General features: G+C 43.1%; 1 protein-coding gene across 1 annotated transcript in view; it reads right to left on the reverse strand.

Annotated features, from left to right (window-relative positions):
- Nucleotides 1-423: 423 nt before the first annotated feature.
- The window catches only part of AAR2 (AAR2 splicing factor), a 67,164-nt gene continuing 45,843 nt past the window's right edge, over nucleotides 424-21,744 (reverse strand). Inside the window, exon 4 of the mRNA XM_049699341.1 lies at nucleotides 424-2,182. Within this exon, the coding sequence (XP_049555298.1) occupies nucleotides 2,174-2,182 (9 nt within the window). The 3' untranslated portion in view covers nucleotides 424-2,173. The remainder of the gene's footprint in view (nucleotides 2,183-21,744) is intronic.

Consider the following 21,744-nt stretch of genomic DNA (forward strand, 5'->3'; position numbering starts at 1 on the left):
GAAGACCTTATTGTCTGAGCTGGGAGCCAGCAAGAGCCGAGGGCTGGGCAGTGACCTGGCAACATACGGTCAGGTTGAAGATGAGCAGGCTTTGCCCTGGGGAACACCTCACACAGGGGTCCCAGGAGACTTGTACAAGGATGTTCATAGCAGCGTCATGTGTAATAGTGGAAAGTTGGACACAGCCTAGCTATCCATCAAGCAGAGATGGGGTAAATAGTGATGAACTCAAGCAGTGGGAAAGCTCTCCACACCATGATCTTCAAAATAGGTGAATGCAAGCCTCATGCGTCCGTGAAAAGAAATCTCAGAAAAACACACTGTTGATGCAATTCGTGAAAATTCAGAGTTGTACACTTATGATTCGTGTACTCTTTGTATGAATTTTATACTTCAATACAATAAAAAAATTTTTTAATACATCATTGGATGAAAAAAGCAAATTGCAGATGGAAGACACAGTTTGATGCCAGATATATAAAGTTTGAAAACCCACAATACTATATATTGTTTAGGGACACATGCATATGTAATATAAGTGTATTACATAAAAACACACATGGCAGTAATAAAGAGCAAATTCAAGAGAGTAGTGACCCAGAGGGAGAAAGGGAAGGGAATGTAATGGGGCTTCAATTACACTTGAAATGGTTTATTTCTTAAGCTGGGTGGTGGGTACATGGGTGTTTCTTATGCTGTTCTCTAGACTTTGTTGTGAACATGAAATATTCATAATGTAATAATGCTTTTTTTTTAAATTAAAAATAATTCTTTATTTATTTGTCTGCACTGGGTCTTAGTTGCAGCATGTGGGATCTAGTTCCCTGACCAGGGATCAAACCCAGGCCCCCTGCATTGGGAGCGCAGAGTCTTAACCACTGGACCACCAGGGAAGTCCCTGCTTTTTTTTTTTTTTTTTTTTTTTTTAGAAAGTCAGGAGATGCCTGGGAAGGCAATGGGGAGCCACTGTTGGTTCTTGAGTGGGGTTGTGACATGGTCAGTGGACTGGAAGGGGCAAGACTAGAAAAGCAAGGTCGTGGGGAGGCTGGTGTGACAGTCCAGGGGACAGGTGTGAAGGCCTGAGGGGGGACAGAGACAGAGTTACGGGGAGAAGGAAAAGGATGGGAGAGATTTAGAGGAATAAACAACTGGTGTGCTTAGGCAAGCGTCACAAACTTAAATGCTCACAGAGCCCAGGCAGGTCATTAAGCAGGCGGTGAGCATGGAGGTGTGGGGACTGTGACACATGGTCTGGCAGGGGCAGCCCCTACTCAGCACCAGCTGATTGTTGCCATGTAGAAAAAGAGGCCCAGTGGGGTTACATCTTGTTTTTTGAAGATAAATCAGCAATTCCGATTTTTTAAAATAGAAAATTTTTCAGATTTTTTAAAATACAAAATTTTCCAAATTTTAAATGATGGAACTAAGTTGAAAAAAAAAAAATCAAAACTCTGTGGGGGCCAAGCCATAAGGTTTGCGATCTCTTTGGTGAGGAAGAGCCTCCAGGAGATGAAATGAAGGGACAGTGACACCAAGTTTTCCTGCCAGTGAGGCTGAAGAGGCTCACAGCCTGAGCAGCAGTCGTGGAGGGCTTCCTGGAAGAACTGACACCGGGCAGTGAAGGGGGAAGTTGTTTCAGGCTGAGAGAATAGCAAGTGCAAAGGCAGGGGTAGAGCTGAGTGAGCCCAGAAGAGCAAAAATCACCAACAGGGCATTTCACAGAAGGGAAACATGGCCGGTAAACACGAGTTGCCTGACCTCATTAGTCATCAGGGAGAGGTAAGTCCAGACAGTGATGAATTGCCACTTTATTCCCATTCGACTGGCAAAAATGAGAAAGTCTGACAATACCAAGTGTGGGTAAAGATGTAGATCAGTGCAGCTCTCTGTACTTCAACACCACTGTGACCCAGCAAATCCACTCCTGGATACGTGTGCCCAAGAGAACCCTGCACACGTAGCCTGGGCCAATGCTTCTCGAACTTTAGTGTTCATAGGAATCCCCCAGGGATCTTGTTCAAAGGCAGGTTCTGATTCGGCAGGTCTAGGGCAGGGCTGAGGAGTCTACATTTCTAACAAGTTTCCAGGTGATGCCGACCCTGGAACACAACACATTTTTGAAGAGCGTTAGGAGAAATGCAGATGAATATCCACGGCAGCACTGTTCGTAAGATCAGAAAACCTGAAAACGATCCAATTATCAATTGACGAGAGAAGGAACAAATAAATAAATTGTGGTATAGTCACACACAGCCCTTAAAATAAATGAATCACAACTACACACAACATGGATGAATTCTCACCAACGTGGCATTGAGGTTTTTTTTTTAAGACAACATTCTGTACAGTATACTGTTTAAAATAATAAGTAAAAACAAATAAATTGTTTAGGCATTCATACATGTAAGAAGAACTAAAATCAAAGAAACTAGGGAAGGATAAACTCAAAATTCAGAATATTAGTGACCTCTGGCAGAGAGCTGGGGGATGGGATGGGCTGGAGCACAGAAATGGATGTCAGATTTTGTTTCTGTTCTAGTTCTTGGGGCGGGGGTGGGTGGGTAGGGGACAGTGGTTCACAGGCACATATGTTGTGTTTTATAGTGTATTGTATTGTATTATATACACAGGGCCGTGCATGGACCAATCCTGAGATTGTGTCATGAGCCAAGGATGCTCTTAACTCAATCATGGGTCCCTGAGGTCCGTATTTAAAAAGAGAGAGAGAAACTCATAGAGACAGAGACTCAAAGAGAGATGGAGAGACTGAGAGAGACGGGGAGAGTTGAGGACAGGCATGGTCCATTTGGGAACGTGTGTTCTAACCCAAGCACAGCACAGAGCGGTCAGGGCTCTGAAGGGAACAGAAGTTGTGGGACTGTGGGATGTTTGCCTGACCCAGCCAGGGGCCAGAAAGGGGTTATCATGGGGAAGAGGCTGTAGCAGCCTGGGTGTCAGATTCTCTTCTGACTCCTGCCATCAGGCCACCAGCTCAGACCATGCAGAGCCACAGACTTCAAGAAAGACCCTAGGAGAGGACAGAATGACTCAAACCAAGTGGAGAGAATCCACTTGGCAGCAGGTAACCTCCAGCCTTGGGTAAAGACCAGCTCTGGTAATGACTAGATCCGAGTGGTAACCACATCTAGCTAATGATGAGTCTTGCCTTGTGACCAAACCAGATAATGTCCATATCCGTCAAGATCAGATCTGGGGATGCCTGGCCCCAACACTGCTCTCCAGGTCAACGAGGCATCTGGTCAGCCTTGGTCAGCCCCTGGGGGAAATGGAGAGGGAGGAAAATCCCAGGGCCCCTGCAGGCAGTGAGGGTTGGCCTCTTTCTCCTCACCCTACTGCATGCGATGAACTCTCTCTCCCCTACACAGCCCTTGGGGCTGGCCCCGCCTCCCCATTGCTCTGTCTTTGCCCTGGCTCAGCCTCTGCATCCCCTGACTGGACCACTCCAGCCTCCTCCCAGGACTTCTACTCCGGTCTCTCCCTTTCCAATACATCCTCCACACCAGCCTCAGAACTTTCTATAAAACAGATGTGTCCCTCCCTTGCTCAGAACTCTGCATTGGCTCCCTACCACCTGGGGTGAAAGTTTGAACTGGTATTCAGCGTTAGCCTGGTATTCAAAACTCTTCACCATTTGTCTTTTGTACCCTCTCCTAATTCAATTCTGGTCAAATCCCATGACTCAGGTACAGTTTCTCCCAAAGACAAGCTGTTTCACACCTCAGCCTATGCAGGTCCTTCTACCTGGAATGCCTCTCCCCCATTGGATACTCATCTTTTGAAATTCGGCTCAGATGTCACCTACTCTGGGGAAACCTTCCCTAACCTCTATGCCCCATTCCCCATTCCCAGTTTGTCACCCCAAATACTTTATTTTTTCCCCTTGGTATTACCAAGCATTTCTTTCTTTCTTTCTTCTTTAGCTTTACTGAGGTATAATCGACAAATAAAAATTGTATATATTTAAGGTGTACAACTTGATGTTTTGATATATGTATATATTGTGGAATGACCGCCACAATCAAGTTTATTAACATGTCCACACCTCACATAGTTACCTTTTTTTTCTTCTGGTGAGAACACTTAAGATTACACTCTTAGCACATTTCAAGTATACAATACAGTATTGTTAACTGTAGACTCCCCAGATGCTTTATGATTGCAAAGACACACCGTGTCTCAAACACCTTATAACAAATGGTTTTGCCACCCACCTTGGGGTCCAGCAGCAGACAAGGTGGACAGCTCCCAGACACTGGTCCACTGGAGGCACCCAACAGCTCTCTCCAATTCTTCTGCCTGATGGCTTTTTTTAAATAATTGAAGTATAGTTGATTTACAATATTGTGTTAGTTTCGGATATATGGCAAAGTGATTCAGTGATATGTATATTTTTTTCAGATTATTTTCCATTATAGGTTATTACAAGATACAGAATATAGTTCCCTGTGCTATACAGTAACTTCTAGCTGTTTATCTATTTTATATACAGTAGTGAGTATCTGTTAATTCCATACTCAGAATCTATCCCTCCCTTTCCCCTTTGGTAACCGTAAGTTTGTTTTCTATGTCTGTGAGACTGTTTCTGTTTTGTAAATAAGCTCATTTGTGTTATTTTTTTAGATTCCACATATAAGTGATATCATATAATATTTGTCTTTCTTTGTCTGACTTACTTCACTGAGTATGATCATCTCTAAGTCCATCCGTGTTGCTGCAAATGGCATTATTTCATTCTTATGAATGTATTCCATTGTATATATGTACCACATCTTCTTTATCCATTCATCTGTTGTTGGGCACGTGAAGGTAGCTTCCATGTCTTAGCTGTTGTAAACAGACAGCATTTTCTGAAGTCACAAGAGCTCAAGCACAGGACAACTTGGAAATGCAGCGGAGTTAATGCCCTTAGGAGCATCCTTCCATCATGGGGTCAGGAATCAGTGGGTAAATGGTCCTCCTTCAGGGAGACAGTTCTGAGGCATCTTCTCCACTGTGTCTCGGAAGGTCCCCAGCAGGATGGCATTCCAGTGGCCATGTGCTAATGCACACTTTATTGACTTTCTCTCCTCTCCTGTCTCACTCTCCAGACTCCCTCCCTCCCACTTCCTAGGATCACCTCCCAAATGAACTACCTGTGCTCAAGTCACTGTCTCAGGGGCTGCTGCTTTTGGGGGGAACCCAAAGTAAAACATACCTGTTTGCTTCCATCTCTTACATAAAACTGGATATAGCTCCTTGACGTCTGAGGCCACATTGAATTCACCTCAAATTGTGGCCAGCAATCTGGGTTCACATCCTGCCGCTTGCATTGTGTGACCTTGACCAAGTCACTTCCTTGAAGACAGAGGCTCAGCAAAAGTAAGTAGGAGATTCCCAGACTGTTAATGAAATATATCCCAGGGTCGAAGGGGGGGCAGAATATAGGACTTCACTCTTCCTTCTCTTTTCCTATGTTTTCCAATTTTTTTGAGTATTCACATATTCCTTTGCTTTGTTTTGCTTTGTCTTGATGGTGTGGAAGGAGTGTGACCTCTGGACTGAGCAAGCCTGGGTTCAGATCTTGGCTCTGTCACGTACTAGCTGTGACTAGGCAAGTCACTCAACCTCACTGGGCCTCAGTTTCCACATCTGGAAAATGGACATAAGCATGAGCACCTACTTTGCAGGGTGGTTGTGACTTTTATGATAGAAGCTCGTTGTAAACCACAGAGTAAATTGCAAGCCTGGGTTATTGTTGTTCCTGGGGCTGGCATCAAGCCTGGCATGGAGGAGGTGCCTGGGAAATGTCTGGAGAACAAAAGGAGTGAAGCTAGTAGTGGAGCCCCAGGGTGTTCCTCATCTTGTTCATTCATTCATTCCATGCTCACTGATACCACTTGGGCCAAGCCCTATGCTGGGCACCGGGGATACACAGTTGTAGGAGGAATGTCTCTGGTCTCAGGAGCCTTGCCAGCTCCAGGGGAGACCCAAGAAAACCCACCATTCCCAGAGGGGCTCTGACCAACTGTCGGAGGAGTGTGGGAAGATGTCCGGGAAGAGGTAACTCCCAAGTTGTGCAGGCCTTAGTCTGATGAGCAAAGGAAGGACAGAGTGTACATTCCAGCAAGAGGGGACAATGTACACTAAGGCCTGGAGGCCAGGCCGGGCCCTTGCAAGCCACTGTGGGCAGCTCATTGGGGCTGAAGTCTCAGAGTTCAAAGATGAAGCCAGAATGCAGCCAGGGCTGGATCATCACAACCTTGAAGTCCTCTGAGGAATCAGGATTTTCAACTGAAGGTGGTGGGGATCTATGAAAAATGAGGACAAGACTGGGAAAGAATCTTTGACTTCCTTTGTGAACCAGGGCAACTCCTTTTGCCTCTCAGAGCCTCAGCTTCCTCATCTGTACACTGGGGGGAAAAATACCACAACAACGATGTCCTGAGGAGGGTTTGAAATGAAGTGTGCTCGGGGCCTGGCTGAGGAAGGCGCTCCGTTCATTCATATGAATGGAATGAGTGGATGAGTGAGCAAACGAATGGATGAATTTCTGCCAGGTGCCTTCCCTCACACTGCTCTCAGCCTGGAACGCAGCCTCCTGCCCGCAGTCCTACCCTCTCCCTGCCCTGCCCCACTCAGTGGGGCCTGCTGCTTGCCCACAGGGCAAGAGACGAGGGTGGGGACTTTTCTAGGGTCATCAAGTGAGTCAAACGCACAGCCAGGTCCAGTGTTCTGTCCCTTCTCTGTGACACCAGAAATGCTTTTTCTCTGCCCCTCAACATAGATTCACCTCCAGGGCCCGTCCTAGTGCTTTTTGGGACGGGAGGTGCTTGGGTTCCACTGTCTCCTTAAAGGGCCAGACCACCTGCCTCAGCCTCCCAGATGCCCGAGCTACCATCTGCTCCCACCAGAGCCTTAGCTCTTTTCCTTAAATAGTTCCTCTCGTCTCCTTGGAGACATCTCTCACATGGAAGAAAGGAAGGGAGGGAGGGAGGGACGGAGGGAGGAGGACCAGTTGGGTCCCATTTCCTGAGTACCTACTGTGTGTCGGCTCTGACCCTCATCACACCCCTTTGACCTGGGGATCCCCCCCATCCATTTTCAGATGAGGAACTGAGGCATGGAGACCGGTGATCACAGGCCCCAAATTTCAGAGCAAGTAAGAGCACAGCCAGGATTTGAACCCGGGTCTGTAGGGTTCAAAACCTAAAGCCTGTGTGACGTAAGGGGAAGGTGCATTTGTGCTGCCCTTATCCCATGTCCGAATGCCCTGGACAGGGCACTACCTATCCCCCCAAGTCACCCTCCCTTACATGACCAATTCAGAAACACTTACGGGCACCTGTCATATGTTAGGCCCTAGGCCCTGGGCCACACGCAGAATAGGAAGAGTATCTCAGATGTGAATGGAACAAAGTCTTCTCCCTTGAAATAGAGTGTAGGGGGAGTGCGATGGACAGAAGGACAATTTATTTCCTGTGCATACACCAAAAGCTTCGGAGGGACCATTTCAGCTGATCCTCTGAATACCGCAGTTGGTAGGATTTAAGAACCCCATTTTTCAGAAAGGAAACTGAGGCCCAAAGAAGTTAATTCACTTATCCAAGGATATACAGGGAGAAAGTGGTGGAACCAGGATAAAGTCCCAGATTATGCTAAAACTTGCTGGAATGGCCCCCCGAGACCCGAACAAAGTGCTGCTGTGAGGTTGGGAAGGAGTGGTAGCTGGCAGCTCAAGGACCCTTGAGTGGAGGGGGAGAAATGAAAGGATGTGGACAGATGGGTCTCAGCCCCTTTCTGGCCTCAGTCCTCTTGAGCCGGCCCCAAGGCTGACATCACCAGGGAATCTGACACCAGCAGCTCAAGCAAAGATGTGACCAGATCCCACCTTAGTATCTAGTGAATCCCACTCAAAGCATCTCATAGACATACCTCACCCCGTGGATATCTGCTCAACCCTAAACCCTTGTGTCCTAAACCCTAAACCAGCCCATCTGGTTGATCACACTAGTCTAAATCTTGGGTTTAAGAGGCAACTCTCACATCTGATGGTTCAGCCTAGGGGAGGAGAGGATATTTCCAAAGATTTCTGGCAAAAGTGGGATCATTGTCATATCAAAATGCCTGCATGCTGTGTGTACACCTTTCACTCTCCTACTCTGCAGTGCACTACAGGGGCTGTGACAACCCCCACAGCAGGCAAGGGAAGAAGGGAGGAAATGCTGGGTGGAGGGACTGGCATGAACAAAAGGCGGGAGGCACAGGGGATTCAGGGAAAAGCAAACAGTTGAGTGTGGGTGCGTGTGGAGAGCAGCAGAGCTGAGGCCAGAGCAGGGGTTTGATCAGGAAAGACTTTGAGTACCAGGTGAACAGCTCAGACTTCATCTGGGAGGCAAAGAGGTGCTGTTACAGGGTTTAGAGGACAGGGAAGATGTGATCCAATGTTGTTTAATCGTGGCCAGTGTAGAGGATGGCCATCAAGAGAGCGTGAGACTGGAGGCAGGGAGGCTAGTGCCGAGGCCACTGCAACCATCCAGAGAAGTGATGGGCCTAGACTAGGCTGCAGCTGTGGAAAGGGAGAGGAAGGAGATAGTCGGGAGAGATGTCAAAGAGACAGAATCAAGAGTTGTTGCTGATGGATCCTGATGTGGGGCGACGGGCGGGGAGGAGGCAAAAATGAGGCTCAGGTTTTTGGTGTGAGCAGCTGATAGGACAGCCTTGAGAGGCGAGGACTGGGCAAAAGGCAAACGGGAGGAAGGCCACATGGGCACCCGGGTCACGTGAGGGATCTCAGGGCACATGGAGCTGCTCCTCCTGCGGGCTCCGTAGTTTACAGTTTTCAAAGGGCTGTCGATCCACAGACTCCCTGGAAGCCACCGCCCGCCAACAACCTGTGAGGCCAACCCCATTTCTCTCGGAGAGAAAATTCAAGGCTCAGAGAGCAGCAATGACTGATCCAAGTGGGTGATGGAGCTAGCTCTCTGCCTTCCATACCCAGGCCTTTCTCCTGCACCCAAGGGGCCTCCCAGTCACCAGAGGTTTGTAAGGAGATGTCCAGAGAAATGGGAAATCAGGGGAGAGGCTGGGGCTGGAGACAGAGAGAGGGAAGGCATGGAGTAGACAAAGTCACTCACGGAGAGGGCATCGAGAGAGACAAGAAAATCACCTGGGCAGAACCTTAAGAATCGGCAACCTTCAAGAGTTGAGCAGAGTGAAGACTGCTGCCATGTCCTGCCCCCAGGCCACCGCGCACAGCCGTGTGTCACGCACCAGGACTTGCTTCAGACAAGTAAGCTCCCCCATTCATCAAACCAGGGATCGAACCCACGCCCCCTGCAGTGGAAGCACGGAGTCTTAACCACTGGACTGCTGGAGAAGTCCCTGGAGGTCCACTTTAAATTAAAATTCTCAGCTTGAATTTTTTTTTTTTGATGTCTCTGTTGCTGACTCTGGGCTCTTTCTTTGGTCTTGAAGCTGGGCAAGCACAGGCCTTGTAGGCCTGTGGGGTGCAGCCCAAGAGGTGCACATAAACGACCATCTTCCAGAGCCCATCTAGGAGGGATGAGAAACCGACAGTCTGGGTATCCCTACACGCAGAACCCAGCTCCTGCCTACGTTCCAGCTCATCTTGCCTGGCCTCCTCATCCGTCGGTGGGGCTGTGGCCTCCTCAGCGGCAGGTGGGGCTCCCAGCCAACAGAGCAGCAGTGAAAACTCTCACGCAGCATCTCCAGAGACCCTCTGGGCTTCAATCAACAGCCCAGGCCTTCCAGCCGAAGCTGATTGTAAAATGTGAAAGGATTTTTCTAGAAATGACAAGATGCTGTACATGGAGAGTTGGATGTTACTTGGTTCCTCTATTAGAAACAGTTTGGTTACCTTATTGTGAAAGTGAGTCCTACAATATTTCAGCAAAAGGTATTCATGGCAAAAAAAAAGAGTTGCGCAGAAGAGGCTAAAATGATGTGAGCAGAGAAGCAGAAGAAAGACCAAGAGACTGCTGGGGGGCCGAACTGGGGAAGGCCATGCTTCCAGGAGAAAGTGGCCAACAGTGTTGTGAAGTGAGGACTGTTTTTCCTGTGCTGCCCACACCTTGGGGGCTGGGGCAAAGCTCCAAGGAGACTGTGACTGTACTTCAGTACTGTGGAGTGCTGGACAAAGGTCAAGGGTAATTGTTCTGGTCCTGGCTCTGCCACCACCTCTCCAGGTGACCTTGGACAAATCCCTTTCTCTCTCGAGACCCCTGTTTCTCTCTCTATCTAACAAGAGGGCTCCAGTTTCTGGAAGCATTCCTTTATTTGTTCAACTAATTCAAGAAATATTTACTGAGAACCTGCTACGTGTCAGACACTGTCCTAGGAATTTGGGAGACTTCAGTAAACGAAAAAGATAACGGTCCAGCCTTCCTAGAGCATAGGGGACTTGTCAATAAGCAAAAAACATAATGAAAGACATGATACAGTTTATTAGGTGATTATAAGTTTTATGAAAAAAGGATGAGAAAGGTAGATATGGGTAAGAGGAGTAGGAAGTGCTAGAGTTGGAGAATTGGTGCAGATTATTAATTTTAAATAGGGTAGTCAGGTAGTGCTCACTGAGAAGGTAATATGTGAGGAAAAGAGTGAAGGGGATATGACATCCTTGCAGGTATCTGGGGGAAAAGCTTTCCAGATAGAAGGAACAGCCACTGCAAATGCCCTAAGGTCTGAGATACTAAAATCTTCCTATTATTAAACATCTAAAAATCCTAGATTAAAAAAAATATGGAAATGGATAAGTCTTAAAGAAAGTAGAGAAATCCTCAAATTGGGAACATGAGACCAATGAGAAACCCACACTGAAGCTGTGAGATGCCACGCAGACACCTACAGCTCAGGTAACACAAAGTCTATGGCCCACACAGGGCAGAGAGCCAAATGAGTCAGAGACCATCCTGCATAAATTATGGACTCAGGAAGGGCTACATCACAGAAAAAAATGGTGAATTTAAAAAGAAATTCTGCCTCACAGAGGCAGGCAGCAAAGACAACTGTCTGTCTCAGCCTGAGATCTGTGTGAGATTAAAGAAAAATCTCACCTGCGAAGGTATGGACATTGACTGGCCCTCACATGGCTTTTAGGTCTGAACTGTAAGTATTGATGAGCTACCAAAAAAAAATTCAAGCTGAGAATTTTAATTTAAAGTGGACCTCCAGGGACTTCTCCAGCAGTCCAGTGGTTAAGACTCCGTGCTTCCACTGAAGGGGGACATGGGTTTGATCCCTGATCGGGAACTAAGATCCCACATGCTGCGCAATGCAACCAATAAATAAATAAATACATAAATAAAATGGACCTCCAAATTAACAAAGCCAAAAGTTGGTTCTCTGAAAAAAGATCAAGAAGAGACAGAGGTAAAAAGATCACACAAATTATCAACATCAGGAATGAAGAAAGGACATCACTACAGATGCTACAGACATTTAAAATGTAACAAGATATTGTAAACAATTTTATGCCAAAAAATGGATAATTTCATTGAAGTGGACAAATTCCTCAAAAAATATTACTTATTAAAACAGACACAAAAGAAATGACAGTTTTGAATAGTCTTATCTATTAAGGAAATTGAATCTGTAACTAAAAATCTTATCATATTAAGACTCCATGCTTTCACTGCAGGGGGCTTAGGTTCCATCCCTGGTTGGGGAACTAAGATCTCACATGCCATGCGGCGTGGCCAAAACAAAACAAAACAAAACTTACCATAAAGAAACTTCTAAACCCAGATGATCTCAGTGGCGAATTCTTTCAAATGTTTAGAAAATAAAAAGAATCAATTCTATAAATTCTTCTAGAGAATAAAAAAAGGAGGGAATATTTCGTGACTTGGTTGATGATTTCAGCCTAAACTTGTTACCAAATTCTGAAAAGGACATTACAAGAAAGGAAAATTATAAGCCAATATCTCCATGAATGTAGATGCAAAACTACTAAACAAAATATTGACATAACAAATCTAATCATATATAAAATCATAATACATCATGAACAAATATGATTTATTCCATGACTGCAAAGTTGGTTTGGCATTCAAAAATCTATCAATGTAATTCACCACTTTAATAGAGTTTGTTAAATAATCATCTCAAAAGATGTGGAAAATATATTTGATCAACTTCAACACCCATTCATAATAAAAACTCTCAGCAATCTTGGAATAGAAACATCTTCATTAATCTTACAAAGGGCATTACAAAACCCTTCAGGTAACATCATACTTATTGGTGAAAATCTGAATGCTTTTCCCTTTAGATTAACTGTCCACTATCACCATAGTTATTCAAAATTACAGGCTAGCCAGTGCAATCAGGAAGGGAAAAATGTACAAAATTGGAACAGAAGAAGTAAAAATATCCTTATTCACAGATGACATTTTGTGTATGTGGAAAATCCAAAGAACCTACAAGCAAACTATTAAAATGAGTGAATTTAGCAAGATCTCTGTATAAAAAGTCAATATTCAACAATTAGTTGTATTTACATGTATGAGCAATAAACAATTAAAAATAAAATTTAAATAAACAATACCATTTACAATAGCACCAAAGCCTATAAAATACCTAGTAATAACTCTAATGAAAGACGTGCAAGACTTCTACACTGAAAATTACAAAACCTTTCAGAGAGAAATTAAATAAGACCTTAATAAATTGAGAAATATACTATGTTCATAAATTGGCCCACTCACTATTGGAAAGGTGTCATTTCTCCTCACATAGATCTATAGATCCCAATCCAAATCAAAATCTTCTCAAGGTTCTGATAAGCACATTCTAAAATTTATATGCAAGTTCAAAGGACTTTCTACTGTAGAGACTATATTGAAGAAGAAGAATAAAGCTGTAGGACTAACAATGCTAGATTTCATAGACTCACAGATTTAGAAAACAAACTTATGGTTACCAAAGGGGAAAGATGGGAGGGGGAGGGATAAAGTAGGAGGCTGGGATTAACATATACACACTACTGTGTGTATAAAATAGATAATCAACAAAGACCCACTGTAGAGCACAGGGAACTCTACTCAATACTCTGTAATAACCTATATGGGAAAAGAATAGATATATATATATATGTATAACTGAATAACTTTGCTGTACACCTGAAACTAACACAACATTATAAATCAACTATACTCCAATATAAAATAAAAATGTTTTAAATCTTTAAAAAATACTAGATTTCAGGGTATATTGAAAACTATAATTTGGAGGACTAAGTTCTAGAGTATATAAAACTCTAACAGTAAAAAACTCAACAGTAAAAAAACAGTCCAACTAGAAAATGGACAAAAGACATGAATAGACATTTTACCAAAGAATACATGCAGATGACAAATAAACACATGAAAAGATGTTCAACATCATTAACCATTAGGAAATGCAAATTAAAACCACAATGAGCTATGACTATATACCTATCAGAATGGCTAAAGTATAAAGTAGCGACACCACCAAATGCGATCAAGGATGCAGAGAAACTGGATGACCCAGACATTGCTGGTAGAAATGTAAAATGGTACAGCTCCTCTGGAAAACAGTTTGACAGTTGTTGTTGTTTTAAATAAAGCTACACATGAACTCCTGGAACTAATAAGAGAATTTAGCAAGGTTGCAGAATACAAGGTTAATACATAAAAGTCAATTGCTTTCCTATACACCAGCAATGAACAAGTGGAATTTGAAATTAAGAAATTCAATACCATTTACACTAGCATCTCCCGAAAGGAATTACTTAGGTATAAATCTAAAAATATATATATACAAGATCTTTATGAGGAAAATTCTAAAACTGATGAAAAGAAATTGAAGAACTAAATAAATGGAGCGATATTCCGCATCTATGGATAGGAAGAAAACACTGTCAAGATGTCAGTTCTTCCCAACCTGATCTATAGGTTTGACACAATCCAAATGAAAACCCCAGCAAGTTATTTTATGAATATTGACAAACTAACTCTAAAGTTTATATGGAGAGGCAAAAGACCCAGAATATCCAACTCAATATTGTTGGAGAAGAACAAAGTCAGAGAACTGACACTTCCCAGCTTTAAGACTTACTGTAAAGCTGCAGTAATCAAGACAGTGTGGTATTAGTGAAAGAATAGACAAACAGGGCTTCCCTGGTGGCGCAGTGGTTGAGAGTCCGTCTGCCGATGCAGGGGACACGGGTTCGTGTCCCGGTCCGGGAAGATCTCACATGCCGCGGAGCGGCTGGGCCCGTGAGCCATGGTCGCTGAGCCTGCGCGTCCGGAGCCTGTGCTCCACGACGGAAGAGGCCACAACAGTGAGAGGCCCGCGTACCGCAAAAAAAAAAAAAAAAAAAAAAAAGAATAGACAAACAGATCCATGGAAAAGAACCCAGAAATAGAACCACATAAATATAGTCAACTGGTGTTGGAGTAAAGGGAATCCAATGGAGCAAAGGTAGTCTTCAAAAAATGGTGCTGGAACAACACCCACAGGAAAAAAAAAAAAAAAGAGTATATACACTGACCTTATACCCTTCACAAAAATTAAGTCAAAATGGATCATAGACCTAAATGTAAAATTATAAAACTCCTACAAGACAACATAGGAGAAAACTTAGATGATCCTGGGTGTGGTGATGACTTTTAAAATACAACATCAAAGGCATGACCTGTGAAAGAAATAATAAGCTGGACGCTATTAAAATTAGAAATATTTGCTTTATGAAAGACAGTGTCAAAAGAATGAGAAGACAAGCCACAGATTGGGAGAAAATATTTGAAAAAGACATGTCTAATAAAGGACTGTTATCCAAAATATGCAAAAAATTCTTAAAACTTAACAATAAGAAAATGAAAAATCCAATTTACAAACAGGCAAGAGGGGAATTCCCTGGCGGTCCAGTGGTTAGGACACTGCACTTTCACTGCCAAGGGCCTGGGTTCTATCCCTGGTTGGGGAACTGAGATCCCACAAGCCTCATGGCACAGCCAACAATAATAATAATAAATAAATGAAAATAATTAAAAATAGGCAAGAGACCTGAACAGACACCTTACCAAAGAAGATATATAGATGGCAAGTAAGCATATGAAAAGATGTTCAACATCATATGTCATTAGGAAATTGCTCATTAAAACAAGGAGATACCACTACCCACCTAGTAGAATGACCAAAATTCAAAACACTGAAAACACCAAATGCTGATGAGGATGTGGAGCAATAGGAACTCTCATTTCATTGCTGGTGGGAATGCAAAATGGTGCAGCCACTTTGGAAGACAATTTCTTACTAAACTAAACATACTCTTAGCATATGATCCACCAGTTGCACCCTTTGGTATTTACCGAGATAAACTGAAAAGTCAGGCCACACAAAAACTCCACACAAATATTTATAGCACCTTTGTTCATAATTGCCAAAACTTGGAAGCAACCGAGATGTCCTTCAATAGGTGAATGGATAAATAACTGTGGTACATCCACACGATGAAATATTATTCAGTGCAAAAGAGAGGTGAGCTATCAAGCTCATCTCGAAAAGACATGGAGGAAACAAACGAATATTACTAAGTGAAATAAGCCACTATGAGAAGTCTTCATACTGTATAATTGCAACTATATGACTTTTTTGGGAAAGGCGACTATGGAGACAATAAAAGGATCAGTGGTTGCCAGAAGTTGGAAATGGGAGGGATGAATAGGCAGAGCACAGAGGACTTTTATGGCAGTGAAACTACTCTGTATGATACTATAATGGTATACATGTCATGGCTTTGTCCAAACCCATAGAATGTACAACAGAGTAAATCCTAATATAAACTATTCACTTTAGGTGATAATGATGTGTCAATGTAGATCCATAGATATAACAAATGTACCATTCTGGAGGGGTATTTTGATAGTGGGAGAAGCTGTACAAATGCGGGGGCAGGGGGTATATGAGAATTCTCCGTACTTTCCACTCAATTTGCTGTGAATCTAAAATTGCTCTAAAAAATAAAGTCTGTATTTTTAAAAAACTAAACATGCTATCACCATACAACCCAGAAATTGCACTTTCGTGGGCATTTATCCAAGAGAAATAGAAACTTAGGTTCACACAAAAACCTGTATATGAATGTTCATAGCAACTTTATTGATAATAGCCCCAAACTGGAAACAATTCATGTCCTTCACTGGGTGAATGATTAAACAAAAGGGTACATCCACACCCTGGAACGCTATTCAGTAATAAAAAAGAACAAGCTATCGATAGTGTAACAACCTAGGTGAATCTCAAGGGAATTTATGCAGAGAGAAAGAGGCCAATCCTAAAAGGTTACATACTATGTGATTCCATTTATACAACATTTTTGAAATGGCAAAATTATAGAAATGGAGACTAGATCAGTGATTGCCAGGGGTTGGGGATGGTTGATATCGTGGGGAGAGAGTGTGAGAGGGAGGTGGATGTGGCTAAAAAAGGGAAACACGGGGATTCTTCTGGAGATGGAACTGTTGTGTATCTCGATGGTGGTGGATACATGAACCTACACGTGTGATAAAACTGTATAGAACTGAAAACACACACACACACACACACAAATGAGTACAAAACTGGGGAATTCTGAATAAGATTGGTAAATTGTATCAATATCAACATCCTGGTTGTGACATTGTATTATACCTTTGCAAGATGTTACCACTAGGAGAAACTTGGTAAAGAGCACACAGGATCTCTCTGCATTATTTCTTACAACTGTATGAGAACCTACAATTATCTTGCAATTAAATGTTCAATTATTTTGCAATATATATAAATATCAAATCATTATGTTGTTCACCTGAAACGAATATAATCTTATATGTCAATAAAAAGTGAATTTAAAAGTTTAATTTAAAAATAACCTATAGTAATTAAGACAGTGTACCATCAGTACACAGATAGACCAGTAGATCAGGAGTACAGAACAGAGAGTACAAAAAACAGACGCACACATATATGAACACCTGGCTATTGAGGTGACCCTGAAATTCAGTGGGGGAAAGGATATGTATTTTTCAATTAAAAAATATTTACAAAAAAAGTATATTTATTTTTTATTTTCAATAAATAGTGCTGTCAAAACTGGATATCCGTATGAAAAAGAAAAAAAGATTTTTGATCCTTGCCTCACACAAAAATTAATTCAAGATGGAGGATCATAGATCTGTATGTGGAAACTGAAACAATAAAAGTTCCAGAAAAAAATATGGATACATGTTCTGAAAATCTCTATTCCATAGCAATGCTAAAATAGAAATAAAGCCAAGGGGACAATTAATGGAATATTTCATGAACTTTAAGCTGTAGACTTCCAGGGCTAGAAGGGACCTCGGAAGTCAGTTAGCTCAAAATCATTGTTTGCTGCTGTGCACACAAGTCCAAGAGGATTTCCTGACGTGCCCTAACAGCACCAGCAAACCTTCAAACAGTGGACTAGAAGCAGTTACAGATCCACAATCTTTTATGTGCAATGCGAAAATCCAAAGAGCTCTGTAAACCGAAAGTTCTTTTACAGTTAATTGGTGGTTGACTCATGTGCAGGCAAAAAAAAAACTGACCTCAACTGATGTGAGGCTTGTTTTATACCAATTACGGTGAATATTTACATATTTTGCCGCAGAAATATCAATTAGTTTCATTAGAGGTGCTATCCCAGACAGAGTGGTGTCCCAGAGCTGATCAAGGCTGGCTCATGAGAGCTGCTTGTTAAATATTCAGGAATTTTGTGAGCCATTCAGTTGGTAGCTTGAAATCGGCTATGGTTGGAGTATTTACACCACAGAAATCAGAAAATGCTACAAATCAGGCTATTTTTTACTTCCAAGAGCCAGTATCAGTGCACCACTGCCCTACGCGCTGCTGGAAGTGTTACATAAGGTGGAAAATGCACCATTTTTACTTTTCCAATGAATTCCAATTAAGCCTAAGTTCAAAAAAAGGAGGGCAACAGATTTGGACACACACCAAATAGGATATCAAAATGGCCAATAAACATAAAAGGTGTTCTACAGCATTAATCATCAGGAAAGTACAAATTAAAGCCACGGTGAAATACCACTACGTCCCCACCAGAATGGCAAGCATTAAAAACACACAAGGCCAAGGGTCGGTGAGAATGTAGAGCACTGGGAACTCTCATACATGGCTTGTGGGAGGGTAAACTGGCACAACAATTTTGGAAAACTCTTTGTCAGTATCTACTAAAACCAAACATCCAATATACTCCGTCACCCACCAATTTCATTCCTGGGTATATTTATCCAATAAAAATAAGTGCTTGTGTTCACCAAAGGTAATATACAAGAATATTCACAGCCGCTTCACTCATAATAGCATCAAACTGGAAACAACCTAAATGTCCATTATCAGGACAATGGATAAGCGAATTGTGGTATATTCATACACTAGAATAGTACACAGATTCTCACAACATACAATAGCATGAATGAATCACATCAATGTTACATCAAGACAAGGAATCCTGAATTATTCCATTTGTATAAAGTTTCACAACTAATTAGTGATGGTAGAAGTTAGAATAATGGTTCCCTCTAAAGTCTTGTGGACATTACTTTTTATAGGAAATAGTTCAATTTTTGAAAGTATAAAAGTTACAAAAATAAATTCTGTGGTGCTCCCAGGTGCTCAACAGAAACAAAACTAAATCCTCCCTGGAAGAAAATACCCTCAATCTAGTCTTCAGTGAATCCCCACAGATATAGGTCCAACTGACAATTTAAAAGATTCAAAGCATTCAAGAAACATGCCACCCTGAGCAAGACGGGAGAAACCGCAAACAATGGAATCAGATCCCCAAAGACTTCAGATGTTTGTATTCTACGGTTGAAAATATAAAATAAATACATTCCATGTGTTTAGAGAAGTAATAGAGCCAGTTGAAAACATGAATATGGAGGAACAGACTCCCAAAAGAACAAGCAGATTTGAAAGAGAACCAGGTCAAACTTCCAGAAGTGAAAAATATAATAATAGGAATTTTAAAACTCTTAGAGAGAAAACCATAATTCAAAAAGACACATGTACCCCAATGTTCATAGCAGCACTATTTACAATAGCCAGGACATGGAAGCAACCTAAATGTCCATCAACAGAGGAATGGATAAAGAAGATGTGGTACATATATACAATGGAATATATGACTCAGCCATAAAAAGGAACAAAATTGGGTCATTTGTAGAGACGTGGATGGACCTAGAGAGTGTCATACAGAAGTAAGTCAGAAAGAGAAAAACAAATATCGTATATTAATGCATATATGTGGACCCTAGAAAAATGGTACAGATGAACCAGTTTGCAGGGCAGAAATAGAGACACACATGTAGAGAACAAACGTATGGACACCAGGGGGGAAAGTGGCAGTGGGGATGGTGGTGGTATGATGAATTGGGAGATTGGGATTGACATATATACATTAATATGTATAAAATAGATAACTAATAAGAACTTGCTGTATAAAAAATAAATAAAATAAAATTCAAAAACAAAAAGATTTTGTTCAAACATCCTACACTCACAAAGCTCTTCCTGTCCCACCACCAGAGGTCTTGTGCCCTTTGATGCTTCTTCAATTTTATACAGACTTGTATTTTAATACTGTCATGGTATTTTCCATATTACACTGTAATGATACGTTTGCGTGCCTGTCCCATTGCACTCGCCATAGACAGAGCATACTGAGGTCAGGGACCAGGTCTTACTGTGTCTGCGCCACCAGGGACCAGCCCATTTCAGAGAGGTGGGTCCCATCCCATACAGAAAGTAGGAAAGTCAGCATGAAAGGTGAAACATGAACAGTTAAAATTGCCCTATGAGATCCAATCAATCCCCCCGAACTGTGGCATTTGTGGTTTTGCTTTCACCACCCTATTTGGTAGCATGTTCCTGTATGATGATCTGGAAGGTCTCATGGCTCAGCTCACGTTCCCTCAGGGGCAAACACCCACTGAGTGGAATGGCAGGTAGAGTCAATTGTGCTTTTAAAATTAGTTTTCCCTCTCTCTGTTTGGCTAAGGATATGGTTGAATTTATGCAAGTTCAATGTGCATATGATCCAACTGTACTGTTGAACAAAGGAAAGGACAGGTGGATAGGAGAGTAGGTAGGTAAATGGATAAAAGGATGGATGGTTGGATGGACGGATGGATGGATGGGTGAAAGGGTGGCTGTACTGAGGCAGGGCTGGTGCATAAACAAACAAAATAATCTCTGTTCCTCTTTGCCAGATCAAGCCCTGCCTTGTTACCTCCAGCCCTGTTGCCTAGACCTCAGAAGTCAACCTCAGTCAAGCTACTTATTGTCTGACCCACTCAGGCTACCCACCTCCCATTCTAGCATTCACAACGCTGGCCCCATCTCCACTCAGGGCAGCCACTCACTCAAACGGGTCTAATAGCTTTGACAGCCAACACCCACCTACACCCTACAGTAGCAAATGATGTCTGTAGCAGATCATGTGACAGAGGTGGACACAACAGCATCTCCAATTCCACGTGCTGTCCCATCGAGAGGTAAGGTCTATGTTCCTTTCCCTTGAAACTGGGTGGGCTTGTGATGATTGCAGAAGTGACACAAGGCTATGTGATTGCCAAGGTTAGGTCATAAAAGGTGCTGCAACTTCCACTTGGCTCTTTTGGGGTGCTCACTCTTAGAACCCCGCTGCCATGCCGTGAGGAAGCCCAATCTAGTCCAGGGAAAGGTGGCATGGAAGGGCCGCAGGTAGTTGATCTGGCTCACAGCTCCACTGAGGTCCCAGCCAACAGGCAGCATCAGCCATCAGACGTGTGAGTGAAGGAATTCCAGGTGATTCCAGCCTCCAGCTGGCGAGTCACCCCCAGCTACTGAGTCTTCCCAGAGGAGGCCCCAGACGTAGTGAGGCATCCATCCTCACTGTGCCCTGTTCATAGTCTTGACTTACAGAGTCTGTGAGCATAACTAAATGGATATTGTGTGCCTCTAAGTTTCAGGGTGGTTTATTTTGCAGTAACAGTAACTGGAACATCCTCCCTCCACCAGCCAGGCCCTGCCTTAACTACTCTTGGGGAGGTGAGGGGGAGGGTCTGAGCCCTGAGCCGCCCTGAATCCCGCATCAGTCGCACCTGAGGCCCAGTGAGCACGGGGAGAGGGCCTCTACCAAGCTCTCCCTCCATGACTTTTCAGGGTGGAATGAGGTCGGCTTCCAGGTGTCCTGGATTCCCTACAGACAGGGGTCAAGACCAGGCTGGGGCCCCTGTTGATGAGACGGGGCTTCTGAGCAGGAGCTCGACTCCAGCAAAAGCATGTTCTGGCTCCATCTGAGACTGGCCTGGTTTGCTCCCAGGTTTTGTTCTTTTTAAAACTGGTTCACTCAGTGGGTATTTAAGACAAAAACCACAGGCTGATTCAAGGGGAAAAAATAGTATTGGGGTCTAGGAATCGACAGATCTAGGTTGAATCCCAGCTCTGCCACTTGCCAGCCGTATGGTCTTATAAGTTATATCACGTTTCTGGGCCTCTTCTGTGTAGTGGGGATAAGAATAGCTACCTTGTCGTGGGTTTGTTGTGAGAAGAAATGAGATGAACTTTGGAAGGCACCCTACTCAGTGCCTGGCACACAGGAAGAGCTCTACATTTCAGTTACCTTTCCTCACTCCTGAGTGGAGTATAGCTGTAACCCATCTCTCTTCTATCCACAAGGCCTAGTTCAGTGCC

This window comes from Orcinus orca, chromosome 16 (genome assembly GCF_937001465.1).
Source record: "Orcinus orca chromosome 16, mOrcOrc1.1, whole genome shotgun sequence".
In the NCBI taxonomy this organism is placed as follows: domain Eukaryota; kingdom Metazoa; phylum Chordata; class Mammalia; order Artiodactyla; family Delphinidae; genus Orcinus; species Orcinus orca.